Here is a 25,120-nt window from a genome sequence, read left to right on the forward strand (position 1 = left end):
TAATAAATATTTAAATATAAATAACGAAAATTATATAAAAATAGATATAATATATAATATATATAATATATAATATATAACGTATCATATAATAGATAATATATAGTATATAGTATATCACATAGTATATAACATATAATAAATATATATAATATACAATAGAAATATATTTTAATATGTTTTATTTATATATTTATATATATGTGTGTGTGTATATATATATGTATGTATATATGTGTGTATATATATATGTGTGTGTATGTGTATTTTATATATAAAATTAATTAACCAGCTCAGAGATGAGGGGCAGGGTTCCCACGTGCTGTGCTCCCTATCCCATCTCTCAGCCCTAAACCCAGCCCCTGGGTGTCATCTCTGCAGGACCCACTGCCATCCCCCAGCTTCCCGTTCCTCCTTTCATCCCCCGGGGCCGTCCCACCGCTCCCCGGCGCTGTGGGCAGGGAGGCAGGTCCTGCAGGGACACAGTCCCGGGGCAGGGAGGCAGGTCCTACAGGGACACAGTGCCAGGGTTTGGGGCAGGTCCTGCAGGGACACAGTGCTGGGACAGGGGGTCCTACAGGGACACAGTCCCGAGACAGGGAGGCAGGTCCTGCAGGGACACAGAGCCGGGGCAGGGAGGCAGGTCCTGCAGGGACACAGAGCCGGGGCAGGGAGGCAGGTCCTGCAGGGACACAGAGCCGGGGCAGGGAGGCAGGTCCTGCAGGGACACAGAGCCGGGGCAGGGAGGCAGGTCCTGCAGGGACACAGAGCCGGGGCAGGGAGGCAGGTCCTGCAGGGACACAGAGCCGGGGCAGGGAGGCAGGTCCTGCAGGGACACAGAGCCGGGGCAGGGAGGCAGGTCCTGCAGGGACACAGAGCCGGGGCAGGGAGGCAGGTCCTGCAGGGACACAGAGCCGGGGCAGGGAGGCAGGTCCTGCAGGGACACAGAGCCGGGGCAGGGAGGCAGGTCCTGCAGGGACACAGTCCCGGGACAGGGAGGCAGGTCCTGCAGGGACGGTCCTGGGGCTCGGAGCATGACCGGCCCGGGCAGAGCCGCGGAAGGCAGGAGCCAGGCTCCCTCTCCTGGCACCGAGCAGCAAGGAGCAGGCATGGAAACTGCTTCCCGCTGGAATCTGAGTGTATGGAGTCCCAGAGACAGGGCTGGGGCTGATCCATGATTCCCATTGCTGGTCCCTTTGCCCCATACCCCCTGGAAGGGTCGGTGTGACCACCCACCCACCCCGGAGTGAGCCGCGGTCACAGGATGAGGAGCCAGATTGCCCAGTGCCATCCCAAGCTGTGCCCTGCTGTTGCTGGGAGGGAGTTTGACACCATATGGCAAAGGCAGGGCAAATTCATTGTACCTTTCAACCATCTTGCTGAGAATTCAGGAGCTTTTATTCAAAGGGACAATGTCCAGTTGATTAAGCAGCAAAAACTGACAAAGCTTAAAAAATTGCCTGTTATTGCAGTTCTTAACCTCCAGATTCCCCCAGCCAATTTCTTCTTGAATAAAGGAAATAATCAAGCACTGGGGCAGAACAGAACAAATGTAAAATGTATCAAAGATGTGCCAGCCTGCCATGCCTCCCACGTGCTGGGCTGTGGGCACAGGCTGCCCGTGCCTGCAGGAGTGAGCATCCATGGAAAAGTCATCTGTTTGCTGTTTATTTATTCATTTCTGCTCTCTGCAATAATGGTTCTCTTCCTGCTGCTGCCAGACTGCCAGTTCTGGAGCCTGGAACCCTCTGTTTATCTCTGGCAGAACAACACCCTGTGCAGCAGCTGCCTGGCCTTCCCCATGCTGCCTTTGCTTTATTTCTGTGGCAGGAGCAGTCAGAGATTGGGACCCCATTGTGCTGCTCGGGGCCAGGAGCACGCTCAGCTCCTCATGCCAGGGAGCTCAGAGGTGCAGGTGGCCTCATCCCATCCTGGGGGTGACTTGGCCATGGCAGGATGGCTTCAGAGCAGCAGATTTGGACCACAATTCCCTCATGCCAACGTTTGGCTGCTGATGGCAGCAGCAGCTCCTGGCTCTCCCCATCCATCCCTCCCTCGGGGCAGAGGTGCAAGCTGGTGCTTGAAGCTGCCAGCTGTAGTCAAGGGAAGGGGTCTGCAAAAGTGGCAGGACATGGGACAGAGGAAGAAAAGATTTAGCCAAGGCAAATCTTAGCAGCAAGGCTGGGGAGAGGGGGCAGGATGCATTCCAGAGGCAGGAAGGCTCAGCAGGCTCCAGGAGGGCAGGGGAGGGAGCTCCTATCCAGAGCAGAGCTTTCCTCATGCTGCAGCCTTGTCTTCCCAGCCTTGAGAGCCTCTGAAGCTGGGAATTAAACTTGCCTTGGGAGATTTTTTTTTCTGCTTCTTCCCTGCAGCTAAATCACCTTTTTTTTTTTTTTTTGTTCCACTTAAAAGAAGTGAAAAAAAAAAAGTCATTATCTCTGAAAATGGAGCCTCAGGAAAGTGGGATGAGGAACTGGAGAGATGCCCCACCTATAGTTCAGGGGGCTTCCACTCCAGAAGCTGTGTGGGAATATGCCAGCCCCAAAATAGCCTGGGTTTGGAATATTTAACAAAGAGTGCAGTAGTTCTTTGGGGAAAAAAGTAGGTTTTTTTCTCCCAATAATGCCCTTTAATCTCCTGAGAAGATTTCCAGGCGTGTCACTGGGACCAGCAGTGGATGTGGGTGGCAATATCAGTGAAACAATTTACATCTAATCTGGAGGGGAGTATTGAGAGAGGCCACAGAGTCAGGAAACAAGAAACTGGAGCTCTGGGCTCTTCTCAGGCCTTGGTGGCAGGATGTGGATGGAAGGTTCCAGCATGGCTCTGTGTGATGGACACAGCTGGGAGGGAAGAGGCCAGGGTGGCCTCTGTGCCAGGGATTTTGGGACATTCTGTACCAGCCTGGTGTGAGTTCTGAGGAGATAAACAAATATCCTGGTGCATGGCTGCCCTGATCGCACACAGGAGCCAGAAATCTGGGAAAAGGGAATCTTCTGAAGCTGCTGCAGCCAAGGGGAGCTGGAAGTGAGGTCCAGATGCTTTGGAGGCTTTGTCTGTGAGCGTGCTCGTGGTGCTCTTCCTCTGCTCCGGGGTTTCCCACCACTTGGCACTCCATAAAACCAGCCCTCATTTCCATGCTGCAGGGAAAGAAGATTCATCACCTCCCATCTGTTTCCTAAAGGTTTGATCTTCATCCAGGGGATTTGTGAAGGGTCTGGTGTTGCCAAAATCATCTCAGGGCCTCGACAAATCCCCGAGTCTGGTTCATCTGGGTGTTTTCCACATGCCTCGTGTTCCATCTTCAACAGCCGTGGAAGCTGTGGGTGTCTGGCTGACTCCTGAAACAGCAGGGCAGGATGTTTGCAGTATTAATTGCTGACTCCCAATCCCAGGGGCTTCAGCATTAGCTTTCCTGCAGTGCACTTTATTAAAAGTGGAAACACTGGTGAGTCAGCTACAGAGTGCGTGCTGCTCCCCCAGAGCTGGCCTGGCAGCTCCTCTCCCAGAGATCTGAACTCTGCTGAGCCCCGAAAGCTGCTGGGAACACGTGGCCTCCTCTCCTGGGTGCTGTGCTGAACCCACACACCCTGCAGGGAGGACAGAGGTCCCTGAGGCCAGGCAGCAAACTCTGATCAGCTCCCCTCCAGCAGAACACATTCCCGTGGAGCTCTGCCCCTCCCTGCTCACAGCACCCTGCCGAGGGCTGCTGATGGAAAGGGGGAGAGGAATGGCTGCAGAGTGTGGCAGAGAACAATCCTGCACAGATCTGCTGGGATTCCCAGCTCCCCCCGAGCCTCTGGGCCAGCTCATCCCTCCTGCCCTCCCTCAGCAAGCACAGGAATCTGAGGGAGATTCCATGTTCTGGACAGTCTGTCAGGGGCAGCAGGAGCACTTCCCATGGGGTGGGAACCTGGAGCCCAGGGTGACAGGCACAGGAATCTGAGGGAGATTCCATGTTCTGGACAGTCTGTCAGGAGCAGCAGGAGCAGTGCTGCTCCCATGGGGTGGGAAGCTTCACCTGAGGGTGACAGGCACAGGAATCTGCAGGAGATTCCATGTTCTAGAAAGTCTCAGGAGCAGCAGAAGCACTTGCCATGGGGTGGGAACCTGGAGCCCAGGGTGACAGGCACAGGGAGTGCCCTACCCAGCTGTGGCCAAAACCAGTCCAAAGCAGGGTGGGCAGGCAGAACAGCCCATAACTGGGAATACTGACCTTTCCAGGGAAGGCAGGGTGCCAGGCACCTCCAGGGGCTGCCCAGGGAGGCCAGCTGGGAGCAGCACGAGGTGGGCACAGCAGCAGGCCTGGAAAGGAGGCAGAAGCACTCTGTGCACAGACCTGGCTACAGGTACCAAGAGCCCAGGCAAGGTGGGGGTGCCCAGGTCTGGATCTCCAGGAGCACAGGGTTCTTGGGAGGGCTCCCAGGAAAGGCTGCCTGGGATCACTGGGACAGGGGTACTTGGAGAAGATCCCTGCTGTCAGGTGAAGGCCATGTGAGCTTCCCTTGGAAACAAGCCTGGAACAGGCAGGTTCTGTCCAAAGTGAAGTTTAACCTGTCATCTCCATGTGTTCCCCCACTACTCCCACCCTTCCAACTGGATCTGGAGGGGTGTTTTCTCTGCCCAGAAGTTCCAGGGGTGGGCAGAGATGGTCAGAGACAGCTTCTGAGTTCTCCAGGTGTTCATGGTGGACTACACCCCTATCCCAAGAACTTCCAGTACTTCTCCATGTCACTCCTCCTCTCCAGGGAGGATTCAACCAGGCACACTCACATGTACATCGGAACCAAAGTACTCTGTCAGACACCACAGTTTGCCTTCAGGTGCTTCTGTAAGGTACTACAGAACCCAGCAGTGCCTTTGAAGTGTTCCAGGGAATTGCCTCCAAGTATTCAAAGGTGGATCTGAGCAGGCCAGTCTCTAATGCCAGAGAAACCCAGCACTGGATGTTAAAAACAAACCAGTCTGAGAAACTGCTTCAAAGTAATTTCACTGCTTTTTGCAAAGTCTCTTGGTGCCTCTGAGATAACCCCCTCTTGACTGTGAACAGGCACAGATCTGTAGCTCTGCTTTTGCATGCTTTGGGATTTGCTTAACGAGGAGTCATTTTCCCCCTGCAGTTTAAGGCCTCATTTCCCTGCCCTAATGGGCCATTTTAGCCACTCCAGTATCTGTGGAGTGGTTCAGCCCTGCTGCCGTGGGGGCTGGTGTAGTTGGGTGTTAGATAGGGTATGGCTCTTACAGGAAGGAGCTGTGGCAGTGTGAGGCACCTGGTGCTGATAAACCCGTGACCACACTGCATCTGGAACCTCTTCTAGTCTGGCCTAAAGTGCTGTGGGCTTGACCTGTCTGCTCATCCCGTGGGAAACAAAAAACCTGAAAGCTGAAGAGGTACCAGGACCTGTAAGTGAAGAATCATCACAGAGCATCCAGTGCTCTTCACACTGGGTACCCTAAAGGTAATTGCTCTGAAAGGCTTCCCCTTCACAGAAGTGCCTCTCTCTGAGCAGCCCTGACGTGCTCTCCCAGCAGAGCTGGGTGCTCAGGGTTTGTTTGGAAAGCTCTGTGTTTTCCTGCAGCTCCCACCCCCCAGTCTGTCATCCTTCAGCCTGTCCTCACAGGAGCCTTGCTGCTGCTGGGAATTGGGCTGGGGCTCGGAGCTGTGCAATTCCCAGGGAGCCAGCAGCGTTTGTGCAGGCTGCAGGGGCTCGGCATGCTGGATGGCAGAGTTTTGGATGACTAATTCCTACAAAACACTGGCAAGCTTCCTTGGAAACAGCACTCCTGAGCAGCAAGTTGCTGGAAGAATGGCTTTTAAACCTCCAGCCTGCCTGGTACCCAGATGTTCACAGCCACTAAAGAGCCTGGCAGCCAGTTTTCCAGCTCAGCTATTACTGCTCTGTCTGCCCAGATTCCCTTTGGAATTCCCTCAGCTTCCTTTGTCCCTGCTCTCAGGTTTGTGGTGATGTGCTGCCCTGTTAAACTACTGCCACACTGAACTCAGAGGGCAGCAGCATTCCTGCAACAGCCAGTGAGGAATGGGAAAGGAATTCATTCAGCAGGGGATGGGTCTGGGCAGCTGCACTGCTCCCTGTGCCCCAGCACCATGGACTGTGAGACTCCGTAGCACTGGCAGTGTGCTCCCACCTTTGCAGGGATGCAGCATTTTAAGCAAAATGGCCAAATGTGACGACTGCCTGCTGCTGTCAGGATGAGGGACAATGGATGGGCTAAAGCCAGGGAAGTCACAGCAGCTGCCATGCCCTGAGTGCAGGGCCATGGTTTCAGAGTGCCAGGAGTGCAGGGCTGAGGGAAGGGGGCTCCTGGAAGGGCAGGGTGCCTGTGGCAGCTGTGAGAGGCCCAGTGCCTGCATGGAGCAGAAGTGAGTCTGCAAAGTGCCACAAAACCTGGGGGTGGAAACCAAAAATGCCACAAAACCTGGGGGTACCCAGCATTTCTTTGGCCAGGCTCAGAGCCCCAGCACAGCCTGGAGGCAGGGGAACAGGAGGGGTCACTGCTTTGGCCTCACACCTCTGTGACCCTTCCTGTGCCCTGGCCAGGGGACAAATTCCCTGTGCCCTGTCCTGCCCTGTGTGCAGCACCTCTGGGCTCCTCACACACGAGTCTAGGGCACAGCCAGCAGCAATCACCAATGGCCACTTTGTCTCTTGCCCCTCTCTCTTGGCTGCAGGGTCGTTTTTCCAGGTCCTGCTCTGTTGGGAGGTGAGCCCAGACAGGCTGGCACCGGCAGCAGGAGCAGTCCCTCCTGGGCTGTGGCTGTGCCACTGCTCCCCTGTCAGCTCTGCTGTCACTTCTGTGGCTTTGCCCTTCTTGCTGCAGTGGGAATCAGGCCTGTCTTGCATAATGAAACTGAATCTGGCCAGGTAATGCTATCAGCTGGCTTTGTCTGTGTGCTTGTCTCCTAACCAAGCACCAGCCCTCGGCAGAGGTTCCAGCCCTGTGCCCAGCTCCCAGCCAGCTTTGTCACTGTTTGCTCTCCGTAAGGACAGTGAGAAGTTTCCATGGGCATCAGTGGCACCGAGGGCTGTCTGCAGGGAGGTCATCAGCCACCCCCCTGGCCGTGCTGAGATACCTCCAGGAGGTGCCCAGTGAGCTCCAGAGCTCCCAGCACTGCTGGCCACTGGTGCTCTGGATGGAGGTCACAGGAGAACTTCCTGTTTATTGACAAGCCAGCAGCAGGCCTGTGCAGTGACCTTCCAAGCTGCCACAGCACCTGTGTCTGCAGAGCTCCATCCATAACCTTGGCCCCTTTAGGAACAGGGAGCAGCTGAGGAATGCCAGTGCTGCCACGAGTGTCACCCAGCAGAGGCATTTTCACATCCTTGTAGGAGCCATGTGTGATGCCACAGCAGTTACTCCTCAAGGTTTCACAGCAAGAACTTGCTGGCAGATAATACCCACAGGATGGCAAATGCACCTTGAGCTGTTCCATGAGCTCAGGCTAAGCAGAATCACCAGAAAACTTGTGCTGGCTTTTCTCTCTGTGCCGTGCTGAGGTGCTGCCTGTGTGAGCTGCAGGAGAGCACAAGGTGTCTCAGCACTCTCTCCTGGCAGGACGTTGCTGCTCTCAAATGAGACCATTTGTAGTTCCTCAGCTCTCTGAAAAAGCCCAGTTTTGCACTGAGAAGAACTTGCTGTCCAGACATTACCAACTTCATTTTCTGCCCTTCTCATCTCTCCAGGTAATGACCAAGGACCCTGGCCATTTCCTAAATTGCTGAGCAGTGATTTTCCTCACTCTCAGATCCTGCTGCTGGCAGCCTTGCTCAGGCTCTCTGTTATAGTTCTCAGTTCAAGTCCATTTCCCTTGGAGGAAATTATTTCCTTCAGTTCCCTCTCCCACACGTGGGTCTTTGTGAAGATCTCCCAGTGCATCATCTGGGTTTATCCCAGGTTACCAGCAGGGCACACTGGCTGCCTTCCCTGCTGGAAAAAGCACATGGAGTCTCTAAAAACCAGGGCCAAAGTGCTGATCTCAGATCTGGGATCTGGGCTTATTTTTCCAAACAGACTGAGCTGGGCTTCTGGGGCGGTGAGGGCTCTCAAATTAAATTCCTTTTGTAACAGAGTAAATTTCTTGTGTCGAGGTGCCTCCAGCAGGGATTTTTGGGTTCAGTTGGGAGCTTTGAGGTGTAGGGTCTCAGTGAGGGATATGGGAGTTATGGGGCTATGGGGGCATTGAAGTGTAGGGGCTCTGTGAGGGATACAGGAGTTATGGGGGCTCTGAGGGCATTGAGTTGTAGGGGCTCTGAGGGGTTTGAGGTGTAGGGTCTCAGAGATATGGGAGTTATGGGGCTGTGAGGGCATTGAGGTGTAGGGTCTCAGTGAGGGATATGGGAATTATGGGGACATTGAGAGGTAGGGGCTTTGTGAGGGATATGGGAGTTTATGGGGGGCTCTGAGGGGTTTGTGGCTTGAGACTCCATAGCCCTCCTTGCTTTCAAAGACCCTGCCCCCCCCAGTCCTCCAAGCCACCAAAAAATTAAATTTCTTGTGTAACACATCAAAGTGGCTCTGACAGGGATTTTTGGGTGCAATGCCAGGGGTGCTTTCCTGCCCCATAGCCATGTCCCCATGCTAAGGCTGTGCCCTGTCCCTGCAGAACGACTCCTGGGGGAAGCAGTACTCGTATGCCCTGTTCAAGGCCATGAGCCACATGCTGTGCATCGGCTACGGGCAGCAGGCGCCGGTGGGGATGTCGGACGTGTGGCTCACCATGCTCAGCATGATCGTGGGGGCCACCTGCTACGCCATGTTCATCGGCCACGCCACCGCCCTCATCCAGTCCCTGGACTCCTCGCGCCGCCAGTACCAGGAGAAGGTAAGGACAGCCCTGCTGGGGCTGGGGTGCTCTCTGTGCTGTCTGTGGGGAGCCCGGGGTGCTCTCTGTGCTGTCTGGAGGGAGAATGAGGTGGTCTGTGATATCAGGAGGGACCCCAGGATGGTCTCCGTGCTGTCCAGATGGAGCCCAGGGTGGTCTCTGTGCTATCCAGAGGAAGCCTGGGGTGGTCTCTGTGCTGTCTGAGAGGAGCCCAGGGTGGTCTCTGTGCTGTCTGGGGGGAGCCCGGGATGCTCTCTGTGCTGTCTGGGGGGAGCCAGGGTGGTCTCTGTGCTATCCAGAGGAAGCCTGGGGTGGTCTCTGTGCTGTCTGAGAGGAGCCCAGGGTGGTCTCTGTGCTGTCTGAGGGGAGCCAGGGTGGTCTCTGTGCTGTCTGAGAGGATCCTGGGGTGGTTTCCTTGCTGTGAGGAGGGAGCCAGCACTGTCTGTGAAGCCAGGGCTGCTGCCCCTTGGCCACTCATCCCCATCCGTGCACTCCCACACCCCTCAGGGAGAAACAGCAGCAGGATCAGCTAACAGCAGGGCAGGGAGATGGTTGTTGTTGTCTCTGCCTGTCTCTGTTCACCATTATCAATGTCGCCGGTACCTGAAATTTTAAGTCACTTCTTCCTTTCCCACATCTTGTTTCAAACCCCAAGTGAGTGTTCCAGAATGTGCAGCTTTTGTTTAGCAAGTGCTCTCTATAAAAGTATCCAGATTATTCACTCCTGTGCTCCTGAGTGAAGCTGCAGAACAACCCCCAAAGCCCAGACCAAGGCTCGGGAGCTTGGAGCAGGTTCCCCAGGTAGCTGTGGAATTAATGGCACCATTGTTGGTCTGCAGAATGGAGGGCACAGCCACAAATGTCACATCTGATCAGGTTGCCACTGCCACAGTCACTGAACCTGTGAGCTGGGTAAGGCATCCAAAAATTGCAGCTGCTCTCAGTTAGTGGGGCAGGGGAGGTTTTATGGCCAGGGTCTTGTGGGTACATTTGATCTGGAGATTAAGAAGAGGAATTGTTCCTATTCTGACCCTGCCAGCTGCAGTTTAGGTGAGAGGGGAGCTGTGATTCAAGCGAGGAAACTGTGACCAGCAGGCACTGCTCAGATGAATTTTTAAGTTCAGGGAGGAAGTGGGATGACCTTGGAACAGGTTTGAGACACAGGAATTACAATGGGAGGAGAGCAGGGCAGAGAGGGAGAGCAAAGGAGACCGGAGGTTGACTCATGCTTGGAGCATAGGGAAGATCCCAAACTACAGCTAGAGCTAAAGGAGGGGGAATGCCCAGGAGAAGAGTGTGGAGGCCTGGCATACATCCAGAGCATCCAGAGTTTTAGCTCTGTGTCACAGCTGAGCCAGGCTGATCCCCACAGAGAGCAGGGCACGCCAAAGAGAAGGACACTGCAGCACTGGGAGTGCAGGCTGATCAAATCTCGGGATGCAGAGTATTTATTCAAATGTGTTTGAAGTAGCACAGAAGTCAAGGACTGATCTGCAAAGCCAACCACCTGGCCAGCCTGGCACAGCCAGCACTGCACCTGCAGCACTGGGCACTCCGGGCTCTGGCTCCAGCCTGCGCTCACACAAGGGCACAGCTTGACCCTGGCACTCGGATCCCAGCAGTGCTCAGGGAAATCAGTGCCCAGGAAGGCAGCAGGGACTGCAGAGGGGGTGGCAGGCACAGTGGGAAGTGTTAAAGCCTCATTAGAGCTGGGGATGTGAGTGAGAGGGTTAACAGAGCCAGGAGAAGAGCTCTGGCAGCAGGGAGAGGATTGAACCAAGGGTGTATTTCCTATGGCAGGTTCATTCCCCAAGTTATCCTGCGAGGATCGAAGCCTCAGGGATTGAGTACATTCATTTTCCTCTTGCAAATGGGACAAGTGATGGCCTAAAAACAAATATGTATTTACTTTGTGCATTCCTTAGCACTTGAATAGCCATGATTAAAATGAGGCTGCTGCGTGATTTGCAGCCCTGCAACTCAATTTAGTTCAGTCCTCCTGGGACAAAGTGTCTGCTGAAGCAGATTAGAGAGAGAATCTCAACAAGTTTGGAGGTTGATTGGTAGAAGCCAGCAGCAATTGAGAGACCTCTGCCGAGTACCCTGTGGGCTCTGCCTGTCCCTCAGCACAGCTCAGCCTGCAGGGGTCTCGGGAGCTGTGCTGGGAGTGGCCAAGGAAGGGGACACGGTGGAGAGGGAGAGGAACAGCACAAACAGACAGGAGAGTAGGTTAGGAAGTTACAGCTGGAACTGCCCTGGGAGGCTCTGCTGTGTGGGATCCTCAGGACAAGATTCGGGAGTGAGTTTTTGGGGAGGTTTCAGATTGTCCAGACCCACTGGTTCTTCCCTTGGAAAAGCAGGGCTTTGGAAAAGAGGAATAAAAGCCAAGCTGTGCTGTCTGTTGGCTTCAGGAGCAGGCTTGTCTCGCTCTGCCTTGGAGTCTCTGAACACAGGGATATTCAATCCCTGTCAAAATCTCCTCCTGGACCTCTCACTTCGTGCTGTGCTGGTTGTGCAAGGCAGGGCAGCTGGGTGCATCCCTGGGGAGGCAGGAACCGTGGGGAGTTCAAAGGGAATGCCCCCCTCCAAGCCAAGGGGCTGCTGAGGTTCCTGGCTACCAGGGCACAGTGCCCTGTGGCACAGAGCCCTCCCAGCACATGGAGGGGGCACAGCCATGGTGCAGGGCCAGCCCTGGCCTCCCTCCAAATGGGAGCAGCTCTTTAGGATGGGCTCTCTGAAGGGACTGTTTGACCTCCAGCCCCAGAGGCAAAGTGAGAAGGGACCTGTCTGTCCCATCAGGGTTTCCCAGGGTCACAGAGAGTCAGCAGCAGGATCAGGAGCTGATCTTCTCTCTTAACCTCAGCCTGGAATTTAACTCCACACTATCCTGGCATGTTTCCTGCATGTGAGACACCACCACCACAGCTCCTTCCTGAGGGATTCTGGCAGAAGAATGTCCCCAGGTGCTGTTGTGCAGTGTGGTGTTGTACCTGAATGGATGTGACAGCTCTGACCAAGAACTGAGCCTGTTCTCACCCAGGGCTCTCTGCCACTGTGCTCAGCTGGGCACGCCCTCCTGGCTTCCCAGACACTCCCTGAGCTCATCTCTTCTCCCACATTCGTTTTCTGTCACATTAGTAGGTTGAAAGAACTTATTTTTCAGCCCATGAGTGCCAGAGCTGATGCAGGTGCTGGTGGAGGGGGTCAAGGACAGGAGCAGGGGTACAAGACCCTCTGCAGGTGTTCATGGATCAGCTCCAGCCTTAACTTCATCACTGGCTGCAGAATTCCCCCCCCGGCTGTGTAACTGTGGCTCACATCAAAGGAACACTGTTCCCTGCCCAGGAGAGGAATAAATAGCCAGATATGCCTCTTATGTTCATGTTTTTTGCAGGTTCTCCTGTTAATTTCTTTCCCTAATCCTGCAGCTCAGCTGGATTAGTATTTCTGTCAAGTCACCATGCACACCCTCTCCTCCTCCCCAGTGCTCTGTAACCTTGAGGGCTGGGGAGAGGGATGGTGCTGCTCTCTGCAGCTCCTTGGAGCAGGGCAGGGATGCTCAGCCCCCATTGTGAGAAATGGTGCTCACTTCCAAAAAAATGTAAAAGGTTTATTAAAACCTTTTAAACAATACAAACTTTCATCAAAAATACAACAGAAGACCTAACAGAGAAAATATTACAGCACCGGGAGCAGAGGATTTTTCCCACCATCTGCTCACCCACACAATGGAGGTTTTGCCTTTTAACCCTTTAGCTCTCCCAAAGTCTGTCAACTCCTCCTCCCTGTCCAGTGGTGGTGTTCAGTTCCTTAAATCTCAGTTGGAGATCAGGTGCTGCCACAGTAAGGAGCTGACCCTCCCAAATGTCCCAAACCGAGGCCACCCCCCTGATAACAATGCAAGGTGGGGGGTGAAACTTAACTATAAATCTGTAAAACTTCTCTTAACATGTACATAATATTTGCCTTTTAACTGTGAGAGTCACCCATCACATTACTCATCTATCCCAGTCAGGGTCACTCCCATCCCAGTGGATGCAGGGAAGCTCAGCTCCCCAGGAACACCAGAGCAGGGACTGCAGTGATGCCTTGTGAAGGCTGACCTAGAACAGAGGCTAGACTGAGCTAAAGAATAAAGTAGGGATTTATTAAGAGGCCTCAATGGATCCACCTTGGGCAACACAACCCAAAATGGCCACAAAAAAATGGACAACTGGTCACAGGGTCTCACACTTCTATAAAAGTTCTGGGTCATTAGCATATTGGAGCTAATTGTCCAATTACGGCTCCAGCCCAGGAAGTCCCATCCTTTTTGTTTTTCTCTCTTCTGTCCACGCTGTTTGTGCTCTTGGGGCTGAGATCTGGATCGTTTGTCCTTGGTCCCCAGCTAGAGCAGGAATTGTTTTGTCTCCCTGCTCTGTGCAGAGAGCTCACCATCCCATAATATGAAGCCCAGACCCACACACTAAATCTGAAAAATAGAAAAGCTAAAGCTGAGGCATCCCTGAGAGGCAGAGCTTGCTGCTGTCAGCACTGCAGAGCCACTAAAGCCCTAATCTCTCCTTCCAGATCCTCATCTCCCCTCAGGATCTGCTCTCCTCACTCCTTCCTCACTCCTCCTCCTCCCTGAGCAGTCCATGCAGTGCCTCTTGTTCTTAAAATACTCTTGACTCTGGGTAGGGACTTGCACTTTCCCTTGTCATTAGGCTCTTCACAGCCTCTTTGCCTGGGCTCCCCAGCCCAGGGGAGCTTCACAGTGGCACCCAAAGAATGTTCCTATGGAAATCCTAATGTTCAGGGGTTCCTTTTCTCTTCAAAGCAGAACTCTGAAACATGGCCAAGGTCTTTACCATATTTAGATCAGAAGTGTTACCCAGCAGTGTCCCTGAAGCAGCACATGCTGCAGCAGGATTGCAGGGGGACACTGAAGAGAGAATCACTTCGGCAGCCCTGCAGAGCACTGCCATCACCCCTCAGCTCCTCACACCTCTGCACAGCCCACAGCTGATCCCTGCTCTGCCTATCCAAGCACTTCATTGTGCAGCTGGAACATTTCAGCCCTTCTGTCAGCACCCTGAACTCAGCAAAGAGAAGCTGGGCAAGGTTTAGTCATGGGAAAGACTGAAATAAAACAACTGGAATGTTCTATCTCTGTTGGGGATGCTGGACCAGGATTTGTTGGGGGAAAATCCAGACAGTGCCCTTGGTCTGCCCACTGCTCTGAGAGCTGGGGACCTGTCCTGGGGCTCAGGCAGTCCTTGCTCCTTCTTGGACACCAGTATAATAATAATAAAATAACAGTTTTAGTTTAATAGTAAAATAATAGTTTTATTAGCAACAAGTTTAAAGAGTGATTTGGGCTTTTTTATGGTCCATGATGAAGCTGTGGAACTCACAGCTCCAGGGTGCTGCAGAGCTCCAGAGTCTCATTAACCTCAGAATATTTAGACAAATTGACTTGAGGAGAACCTTTCAGGTGTTGCTGAGTGCCCAGATGCAGATCCAGCCCCTGGCATGGGAATCCCAGATCTGCTTTGTCTGTGGGCAGGAGCTGGAGTCCTGCTGCTGCTCCCCTGAGCCAGTGCAGGGACCTGGGGGCACAGATCCTACCTGGATAATCCCACCAGCCTGGCACCGTGCCCACAGAGCTAATTAACCCTTTGCTGGAGCTGTGGTGGTTGCTGGGGCTCAGGGCTGGCTCAGCCAGGGGCACAGACACACTGTGGTGCTCTGGGAGCCTGCAGTGGGCACACACTGCCACAATTCCCACTGCTTCCTGCCACTGAGCTGGCAGGGGGGACTTCCCATCCTCTGCCACTCTGGGCAGGCTTGGAAGTGACATTCCCGAGAGGATTGGTCACCAGGAAGTTCTCAGGGATTGACCCCACATTCCCTGAGCTCACAGGGATTCTGGAGAGGTCTCCTCCTGAGCCAGCACCCACGGTGGAGGTCAGGGGAGCTGCAGAGCTCCCTCACTCCTTGGGGAATGTGTGTGAAGGAGAGGGCAGGGAGTGCAGCACTCCAGAAATTAAAGGTGTTTGCAGCTCTTAATCAAATGCAAAATGTAATCAAATTTCCTAATTGGAAAAAAGTTTGGAGAGCCTGGCTTTATCCTGTCATGCCAGCACTGGGTTTTTGTTCCCTCTGTGGAGAGATGGCCTGAGCACTGTTGTGTCCAACACTACTGTCAGTCAAAGCTCCCTGGGCTGATAACAAGGCTGATAAACGATGGCTCCAGTGATTGTGTCAGGGCCCCTGCTGTGCCCTGGGGCTGGGGTCCCAGCACTGCCCCAGGGCAGCTTTGCTTTTCTGCAGTCAGGGGGTTCTGGCTGCTTTGCAGAGCCAAAAGAATGTAAGAAACAGGTAATGGGGTGTTCTTCTCAGCCAGAAACTCAGAAATTGTGTCAGTTGTTTTAGGTTTATTTAATCCTTTCCCTGAAAGAATCCTGGGTTGGTTGTAAGACAGAAATGTTTGTTTAATGAAAACCTCATGGCTTCTTTGCAGGGTGTCTTGTGGTGCAAATTGCCTTAACCAGACCAGGGTTGAGCAGTTCTCTTGCAGGACAATATGCCATTGGTGGACTTCAACTTGGTTTACCCATTCCTGAGAGCAGGCTCATTTTGGGGCTGTAAAACTGTCAGAAACAGTGGGGTCACAGCTCAGACTGTGACATGTCCACCCTGGCCTGGAAGGCAGACAGGTCCTTCTGCCCTGTGACCACCATGTGCAGTGCTGGTCCCTCACTGCACCCTCCATCTCCAGCCTTTGGGGGCACGTTTCACCTCATTCCCCCTCTTCTGCTCTTCTGCAGAGAGTATTGCTGATCCCTTTGCCCTGTCCCATTCTGGATGTGTGGCTCCAGTGACCTGCCATCTCCACAATGTCCTGTGATGTTTCTAAAGATGGATTGACCATGGCCAGAAGTGCCCTGTGCTTGCTAGTGCCTTCTGGCAGGGTGTGGCCCCTCCAGCCCGGCCAGGCACTCCCTTCAGGGCCTTTCCCAGGGAAAACAGGCAGTTCCATAGCCCTGATGTGCAGATTTGTCCATATTGCATTCCCTTGGCATGCACAGGATTAGACCTTAGACCACAACATTTCATGCAGAGGGATTTGTCCCACAGCTCCTGCATCTGCTTTCCTCAGAGCCCTGAGCAGCAGAGATGGGTCAGAGGCAAACAGGGGTTTAATCAGGCTCATTATTGATCCTGCTCAGCCTAGTGCCATCTCCCAGCCCAGGAAGGGGATTGTCCAAAATCCCTGCCTGAACAGGAATGGGATTGTCCAAAATCCCTGCCTGAACGGGAGCTGATGGGAGAGAGGCAGCTCACAGCCATCCCCAGTGCAAGGAATGTGGACAGAAAGTGGGAGAAAAGCTCCAGGAATTGTCTGTACCACAGCAGGAGATCAGGAGCCTAACCCTGGATGAGATAATTCCCCAAGGTACTTTGCAGTAAGGGAAAAAGTGTTCCAGGTTTCCCAGGAGGTGACATTTAAAACTCATTTTCTGGTGGCAAAGTGAGCAAGGACCATGGTACAGGAATCAATGAATCCAGCCTTTGGAAAGGCTCACATCCAGGACATCACATAAAGCTCTTGCAGAATGGAGGTAGCTCCCAGGTTTCTGTCACAGAACTTCTGTTGTTCCCTTAAACCCCTCCCGCAGTTGGTGACTCCATGAGAATGACCATTCTCATGTGGAGTAAGCTGTAGGATAGAATAGATCCTAAGGGTGGCAATATGAATGGCTTAAGAGAGAAAAAAACCCAGAAGTCAGCATTTCCTTGGGTTTGATGATTCCTGAATGCTGGGGAGCTGCACTGTTTGACTCCTAATCAGCCATCAGGGAAAATAAACCAAAGATCCCAGTGTGACCTGTCAGCAGCCTCCATGTGGTGAATCCCATGAGCTGATCTTCCCCCTGAGGAGCACTGCTCCACTTGGAGAGCCCCAGGTGAATCCCATGAGCTGATCTTCCTCCTGAGGAGCACTGCTCCACTTGGAGAGCCCCAGGTGAATCCCATGAGCTGATCTTCCTCCTGAGGAGCACTGCTCCACTTGGAGAGCCCCAGGTGAATCCCATGAGCTGATCTTCCTCCTGAGGAGCACTGCTCCACTTGGAGAGCCCCAGCAGTGCACAGTGTGGCTCAGCCCAGCCTTGGCAGAGCACCACCATCCTTCTCTGAGCTGAAATGCTCCTCTGGAGCCTCCTTTCCTTCCACAGGTGCATCTCTGGTGACTTCTGTGGGCTCCAGATGTGGAGATATTTGTGACTGGGATTAAACCCGGTGCCACAGTGATCTCAGGCTAATCCTGGAAGGATCCAAGCAGTGCCAGAATCATGGAATGTGCAGGGTTGGAAGGGACCCTCAGGGATTGTGGAGCCCTGCACAGGACACCCAAACAGTCCCCCCTTGTACCTGGTGGTTTTCACCTTCAGAACTGGGGCAAGGAAAGGGTTGAGTGATCACTATTCAGTGATTTGTCCCTGCCAGAGACAGGAGGGTTCCTGATGGATATTGAGGGCATGGAAGGAGTTAAAAATATTCAGTTCTCTTTGGGCTATGAGTGTCAGAGCTTTGGTAGAAGGGGAGGGAAGTGGTGAGAGAGGAGGGAAAGTAGCCAGCTAGAGGAGCAAAAATCCTCAGCTGAATGGTTTCCTTTTGATATATTAATACCTCCTTCAAGGGCTATTTGAGGAAAAACAGACTTAAGAAAATGAGCTGGGATTTAAATGGGCACAATTGTCTTCAGAGAGATTTAAATAATTCCTAAATGAGTGTTTTTAGTTGAACTCAGAGAGGCCACTAAGCTCTGAGCACAGGTCAGGCTGGGGACAGGGAGACAAGTGGGAGGCTGAGCAGAGAGGAGGAGGAGGGAGGAGGGCAAGGGGCTGTCAGGGGAGGCCTGGCCACAGATGGAAGGCAAAAAAGGGACACCAAGTGGCTTCAGAGAGGGCCAGCTGAGCGTGGCATCATCTGCCTGACCCCACAAGAGTGGGGCCTTCAGCAGCTCCAAGGGAAGGGGGAAAACCCCAGTGAATCTTCAGTTTCCAGACGTGGAAAGAAGGGGTTGATGCTTTCAATTCTGACCCCATCTCTGCACAAGGGAGAGCTGAGGGCCCCAAAACCCTCGTGGCTGAGAGGAGGGAGCACCAGCAGAGGCAGGAGAGACAAGATCTCCCTCTCCTTAACCATGACAGAGAATGATGGTTCCTTATCTCACAGCTTGCTTTTATAACCCTGATTTCCATTTGCAATGGGAAGCAGCACCTTTATTCGTGGGGAAGTAAATTTGTCCTGTTTTCCCTGGGAGCCTTATCTGGGGACAGCGGTGACAGGGGACTCTGACAAGCCCTGGGGACACTGCAGAGCAGTAATTTATTGCTCTTTGTTACAAAGCCATAAATCCACGTTCAGTGGTGAATAAGCAGAGTCCCAGTCACCCCATCCAGCCCGTGCTGGTGCATTTTTGGAGCGTGGGGATGTTTTTCCCAAGGAGCAAAGGGCAGTTAAGATGGACAGCAAGTGCCAGTGGAGCAGAGGACAGGGGCAGGGGCATGTGGCTGCAGCAGGTGAGGAGAGGCACCTGGTGACACTGGTCACTGCTCTAAAGCTGAGAGCCTAAGGGGATATTTTTGGCAAATCATTTATTCAACAAAAATGCAGTATTAAAGCAAGCAGAGTTCTTAGTGGATTTTAGATGAATTTAATAAACCTGAGTCAGCAGAAGCTCGTGCCTCATGATTTCCCTTTCCATGTGAGAGTCCCACACATCCTGTGCCTGCTTTGCCAGGACCCATGGGTGTCTCAGGCTGCAGTGCCTCTCCAGTGGCAGGAGACATCTGTGGTGAGATGAGCCAAAAATCCCAAAACCCTCTGCTTGGAACACTATAACCTCCAAAACTCTCTTTGGATGAGTTGCCCACAAGGGAGCTGCTGTCTTCCACTCTGCTGCTGCTTTTCCCTTCCTTTCCCTGCCTCATTTCCTCGGGGCACCCAGCACATCCTGTCCTGCCACAGCCATCCCTGCGGAGCCTGAGCCACGCAGGTGACAAAGGGCCAGTTGGAGCTGGGGACTCCCTTGCCTTTGGTCAGGCTGGAGGGGTCAGGAGTATTTCCAGGCAGTTCCTGTGCTTTGGGAATGCCAGGAAGCCCCGAGTGTCCCCTCTGCCACTTTGGCTCCTTGGAGTGATGCCCTCTCCTGCGTGCTGCAGATGGAGCTGGCAGTGCCAGCACAGGCTGTCCCTGGAGCAGGACCCGGGGCTGGAATGGGCACAACTTCACTAATCAGGCTCTCCTGCACTAAAGGGACATTCAGGGACGTGTTTATCAGGGAGAAGAAGGGAAATAGGGCTGGGAAAGGAGCAGCACAGTCCTTTTGTCAGCAATTAGTGCAGTGCACACTGAGGATTGTGTCCTGTACTGCCAGCAGTGAAAGGAGCGTGACCATTCCCTGCACACACCTTGTCCTGCAGGACCCTGGTACAGCCCTGGCCCTTGGGGAGGTGTCCTTTACTCACAGAAAGCACCATCCATCCCCAAAGCTGCTGTGCCATCAGTCAGAGCATGCCCTCTATTCCACTGGAACTGACTCTGTGGAAATATGAGCCAGGTGAAAATGTGGAGGGATTAGGGTGAATCCTTGGGGCACAGGAGCGAAGGAAAAGAGAAGAAAGTGATGGGAAAGCAAAGGTTCCATCGTGGCAGGGTGGGCAGGAGCACAGAGGGGAGAAGCAGCAGGCTGGGACTGCAGCTCCAGCCCAATAACTGGGGTGTTGATCCAGGTGTGCCCCTCTGCTGTGAGCCCACACCCAGGGCAGGGTTTGTGCCCCTGGGGCTGCACCTCTGTGACAGCTCTGGAGCCCAGCTGGCCGCTGTCCTGCCATGGAAAAACCTTCCTTGGGTGTGGGTTTGTGATTCAGCCTAGGTGAGAGTGCAAGGAACACGCTGCTGCTGTGCCACACTCAAGTTTTTATTCTAAGATCTTCTGAAGGGGAGGGTTCTAAGGGATACAGTGTTATCTCTGGTGTGGTAGCAGCAGTGAAACAACTACTAAATGGGATCTTGAGTAGGCAAGTAGGTACTGAGTGAGCAGGAAGGGTATCCAGCATACAGAAGTGTAGGTTAAATATGATTATAAACTAATGAGTTTTTCTTTTTATCTAATCATGGCCTAATACTACTGGTTGTAAGATTTTACACAACATTACTAGAGTATTGCTCAGAACTATTTATGTATTTCTGTTAGTTTTTCTTGTTTATGGGAACACTATAGCTAAAAAATGTGAACAGGTTAAGTTTCCATTTGGTCTGGGGTAGGATAACTTTATGGAAATACCTCCACTATGGTAGAATTGTGCCTAAGGACAAAAAAAGTCTCTGCTGTCTGCTGCAGATTTTTAGATACTCAAGGCACTTAGTGTAAGTTTCTACTAAAAGCTAAAATCTATATTTCTATTCGACTTTGTGGCTTCATATATCTCAGTTTCTCTAGTGGTTTCAGTTCAATCTCTGAGCCTGGATTTCTCTCTGGGCCTGTGCCCTGAGGGGCTTGCATTCCAACACCTGGGGGCACTTGGACTCTCCTGCTCCCACCCTGCACTCTCCTGTTTCCTGGGAGGACACTCCCAGCCAGGCACTCCTTCCTCAGCCCTGCTCCCAGCTGGGGCTGTGTTGTAGTAATTAGCCTCCAGCCAGGTAATAATTAGCATTAACTCCATGTGTTACAGAAGGCTGATTAATAATAATCTTTATTAAGAGACTCCTTGCTCTTTTATAGACAGATACAGGTTGACCTAATTGGTCCTCTAGTCCAAACACATCACCTTGGCTAATTAAGAAACCACCCTTTGGTAAACAAATCTCCATAACACATTCCACATGTTCACAACAACAGGTGCAGGAAGTGAAGATAAGAATTGTTTCTCATCTTTTCTCTTATCTTCTCACAGCCTTTCCCTGGACAATGCCTGGGGAAGTTGTGTTTCTCTCTGTGGCCAGAGAGCTGCTGCCACAGGGCTGTGTGGAGGGGAGCCCAGGCTGCTCAGCACCTAGGCAGTGGGCACAGGGCACCCAGCTGAGGATGAGTTCAAGGTTAAACCACGGGGCAGCCATTTGGGGAACACAGCAGGGCAGTCTGCAAATCCCCATGGATGGCACAGGCCCTCCCTGCTGCTGCAGGTGAAGGGAGCAGGGCCAGCACAGGCTGCCCATGAGTTTGTGGCATGTCCTGGTAACTGGTGGCCCTGTGTCTCCCTGCTCAGTACAAACAGGTGGAGCAGTACATGTCCTTCCACAAGCTGCCCGCCGACATGCGGCAGCGCATCCACGACTACTACGAGCACCGCTACCAGGGCAAGATGTTCGATGAGGAGAGCATCCTGGGGGAGCTGAGCGAGCCCCTGCGTGAGGTAAGAGGGCAGCTGATGGGCAGGGCATGCTCCAAGCACCTCTGGCAGCTCTGGAGCTCCTGGGCCAGGGGCTCAGGAAGCTCCCACCTCTTGTGTTTGGCTGAAACTTGGCATGGAGTGCTGGCCTCATGCATATCGCACCCACCGGGGGAGTCACAGGAAGAAGGAGCCTTCAGAGAATCCCCCTTTCCTTCCCAGCTGAAGCCTGGCAATGCAGGTTGTCCCTGCTGTGTCACCAGTGTGTCACCCAACAGCTCCAAAAGGGGCATGACTTCTGTCTTTGTCCCCCAGTAATGTTCCTCCATGGCAGAGAGGAGAGCTGAGCAAGTGCCAGCCAGAGTTTAAAACTAGTTTTGCGCAGCTCCAAAAGGGGCTTTCTGTCTTTGTCCCCCAGTAATGTTCCTCCATGGCAGAGAGGAGAGCTGAGCAAGTGCCAGCCAGAGTTTAAAACTAGTTTTGCTGAAGTCTCAAAGGGCACCCCTCTGAAAACGCCTGTGGGAGGACACAGATGCTTCCCCAGCTCTCTCTCTTCCTGCTGCAGTTATCCCTGTTCCCATGGAGTGCTGTGCTGGGTGATGGGCTCAGCACCACATCCTGAGTGGGAGCTGCCAGGGCACAGAGCAGCTCCTGAGCTGTCACCCCTGCGAGTGACAGAGAGCCCCAGGGGAGGCACAGCCTGGCTGTGCTGACAGCTGAGCAGAGCTTTCTGCAGCCAGGCTTGGTGATCCAGCCTCTGCCCAGTGCCTGGTGAGCACCTCTCCCTCCTCTCCTGACACTGTCCCCATCTGCCCACATTTGTGCTGTTTAACAGCTCATTGACAAGCAAGGGCAGCAGAGAACCAGGGGCTGCCAAGGTGAGTTATGACATCTGCCTAGAGAGGAGCTCTGGGCTTTGTCAGACAGCATTTCACTGCTGCTGTGCTCCCTCACACTGTTGTGTTTGTGAGGTGCCCCAACGAAGGAAGGAATGCTGAATCTAACTCCATGTTCTCAGAAGGCTCATTTATTATTTGATGATCTATATTATATTAAAGAATACTAAACTATACTAAAGAATACAGATGGGATACTTAGAGAATGCTAAAAAGATAACAATGAAACTCGTGTCTCTCTCTAGAGTCCTGACCCAGCCTGGCCCTGATTGGCCAATGTGTGAAAACAACTCACAGCAGAATCCAGTGAAACAATCACCTGTGGGTAAACAATCTCCAAACACATTCCAAAGGAGCCAAACACAGAGAAGCAAATGAGATAAGAATTGTTTTCCTTTTTCTCTGAGGCTTTTCAGCTTCCCAGGAGAAAAATCTTGGGTGAAGGGATTTTTCAGATTGTGAATACCACACTCACAGCCCAAGGTTTCCTGTAGAAACAGGAATGCTGTGTGTGTTGGGGAGGCTTGAGTGTTGCTCCTGCTCAGGGGAGGCAGAAGTGAGCTCCAGCACTGCTCTGAGCATCCAGAGCCCATCCAGCCAGACCAAGGCACAGCCATTTTAAATGCACAGGTCAGGTGGGGACCTTCACAGGTCATTAGGTGTTGATAACCATATGTGTGTCCTCTCCTTTACACCACACCTGCTCAGGAAATCATCAACTTCAACTGCCGCAAGCTGGTGGCCTCCATGCCCCTGTTTGCCAACGCAGACCCCAACTTTGTGACGTCCATGCTGACCAAGCTGAAGTTCGAGGTGTTCCAGCCCGGGGACTACATCATCCGCGAGGGCACCATTGGCAAGAAGATGTACTTCATCCAGCACGGGGTGGTCAGCGTCCTCACCAAGGGCAACAAGGAGACCAAGCTGGCTGATGGCTCCTACTTTGGAGGTGCGTGCTGCTCACTGATCCTCCACTGCCACAGCGCTGCTGGGCTCAGCCATGCTGGATCCGCGTGGGACTGACCCCAGCACCTCCTCCTCCATGTCTGGGCAGCTTCCCAGACAGGGGATGGTGCAGGGGTGTTGGGTTAAACCCTTCTTCTGATCCAGAGAGGTGTTTTAAAAACTTTTATTCCATTTTCAGTCTCATGAGCAGGGTGGGACAATGCAGATGTTATAATTCATGCCATCACAATCAGAAGCCAACTATTTCCTAATTACAATACATTATAAGCATTTCTTGGCCTATCAGCTTTTGTCACACCATGCTGTAAATGCCTTAAAGCCAGTCATCTACAATGCATCTTTCATGGTTCCTTTCCTCCAAAGTATCTGGTCTTATTTGCAAAGCCATCCTTTGAAACTTGTTCCTAGTTCCATTTCTCTCTCAGCAATGTCTGTCCTATTCCATGGCATTTCTCAGTCAGCATTTCTTATCTCAAGGTTTGCATACAGATGCACACTGTGTGAGCCTTCTGTCAGGCTGTGAGAATTCCCTACAAATCCATTTCCCACACAGGGGGAGGTGACTGGTGGGCACTGCAGAACCTAGGTCATAAATAACAGCAAAACACAGCAGAGAAACTTGGTTCTTGCAGGTTCATTTCCCTCTGACAGGTGGGTGAAGCTGAGAACCTAAAGGTAAAAACGGCCTGTTCTCAGTTCTGCAGGCACATTCCTACTCCTGCTTTCCAGCATCTACTGCATGAGGGGCTGGATAAACACAGAGGGGTCCCTTATTTGCCCTGCCTGTGGCCCAGCTAAGTGTCCTGGGGGTCAGCAGGCAGGCAAAATGTATGAGCAGAGAGCTCTGGAGCAGTGGGAGCAGCAGGAGGCTGGGAAGGATTTAGGGCATTGCTCTCATGAGAAACACAAAGCCTGTTGTCCTGTCAGAGCCTGTGCAGAGCTCAGCTCCAGACAGGGAGGTTGCAGGACGAGCTCTGAGTGCACCACCCCTGATGAACTGCTGAGGGGAGACAGAGCAAAACCTGCCAGGCCTTCCCTCTAAAACATCCCTGTGATGAATTTCCCACACTCCTGTTACTCCTGGTTCATGTGGAACAACCTCACTTGGTACAAGGGTTTTGCAGCATGGCATTTGGAGCTGAAGGGTTGGAGTCAGGATACCCTGACTGCCACATGGGGTTGAACTTGCCTGTGACATTCCATCACAACTCCTCACACACGTGGCACTGTCTCCTAAGCATCATTTCCTTGGGAAAACAGCCTAGGAGCACACTCATAACCTTGTGGTGCTGCTGTAGCAGGGCTTTGGGGAGGCTCAGCATGAATCCAAGGAATGGTGCAGGAGGATTGGCACCCAGCACACACAGGGAGCAGAGTGCTGTCACTCTGCAGCTCACACCATCTGTCCTGCAGGGCCTGTCTCTGCTGCCCAGGCTCTGTGCAAGCAGTGGAAAAGCAGGATTTGGGAGCTCTCTGTTGGGTGTTCGAGGAGCTGTGGTTGAATGCAGGGCTTTGTGTTCAATAACCAGCTGAGCAGTGAGGAGTGTGTGACAGCAGTGTAAATACGCCCTGAGCTGGGAGGTGCCACTGGTGTGGCTTTCCCTGACAGTGCTCGTGGCATAGACATGAAAATCTTTGAAAACTGTGGAAAGACAAATGTTCCAGGTACAAGGATCAAAGTCACAGCCAGGCACCAAAGGCACAGATCAGCACAGAGCCTCTCTACAAATCTAGAGACAATTGGCTTCAATGAGAGCACGGCTCGACCTTCTGCTCCCAGTGCCCACGAGAAGCTGGAGAAACACAACTCCTCCAGTGTGAACACAAATGCTGCCTTTGACAATCCCCCAGAACAAACCTTGTGTGCCTGACTGGACCAGCAGAACCCCGAGGGGCAGCTGTGTGTGGCAGCTGCCCCAAGTGCTTTGAAACGTCAGTGTGCACACAGAATGTGAACCGTGGCTGCGTTTTCTGTGGGAGGGCAGCCTGGAGGGAGGCTGTGAGGGCACTGCAGGGAGGGAGGCTGTGAG

At 52.8% G+C, this 25,120-nt stretch overlaps 1 protein-coding gene across 1 annotated transcript in view; it reads left to right on the forward strand.

Annotated features, from left to right (window-relative positions):
- HCN4 (hyperpolarization activated cyclic nucleotide gated potassium channel 4) overlaps window positions 1-25,120 on the forward strand; it is a 95,149-nt gene that overhangs the window by 57,120 nt on the left and 12,909 nt on the right. Inside the window, exons 4-6 of the mRNA XM_041418712.1 lie at window positions 8,624-8,842; window positions 21,106-21,252; window positions 22,833-23,073. Coding sequence (XP_041274646.1) covers window positions 8,624-8,842; window positions 21,106-21,252; window positions 22,833-23,073 — 607 coding nt within the window. The remainder of the gene's footprint in view (window positions 1-8,623; window positions 8,843-21,105; window positions 21,253-22,832; window positions 23,074-25,120) is intronic.

This window comes from Onychostruthus taczanowskii, unplaced genomic scaffold, assembly GCF_017590055.1.
Source record: "Onychostruthus taczanowskii isolate IOZ18803 unplaced genomic scaffold, ASM1759005v1 scaffold6, whole genome shotgun sequence".
Taxonomy (NCBI): Eukaryota; Metazoa; Chordata; class Aves; order Passeriformes; family Passeridae; genus Onychostruthus; species Onychostruthus taczanowskii.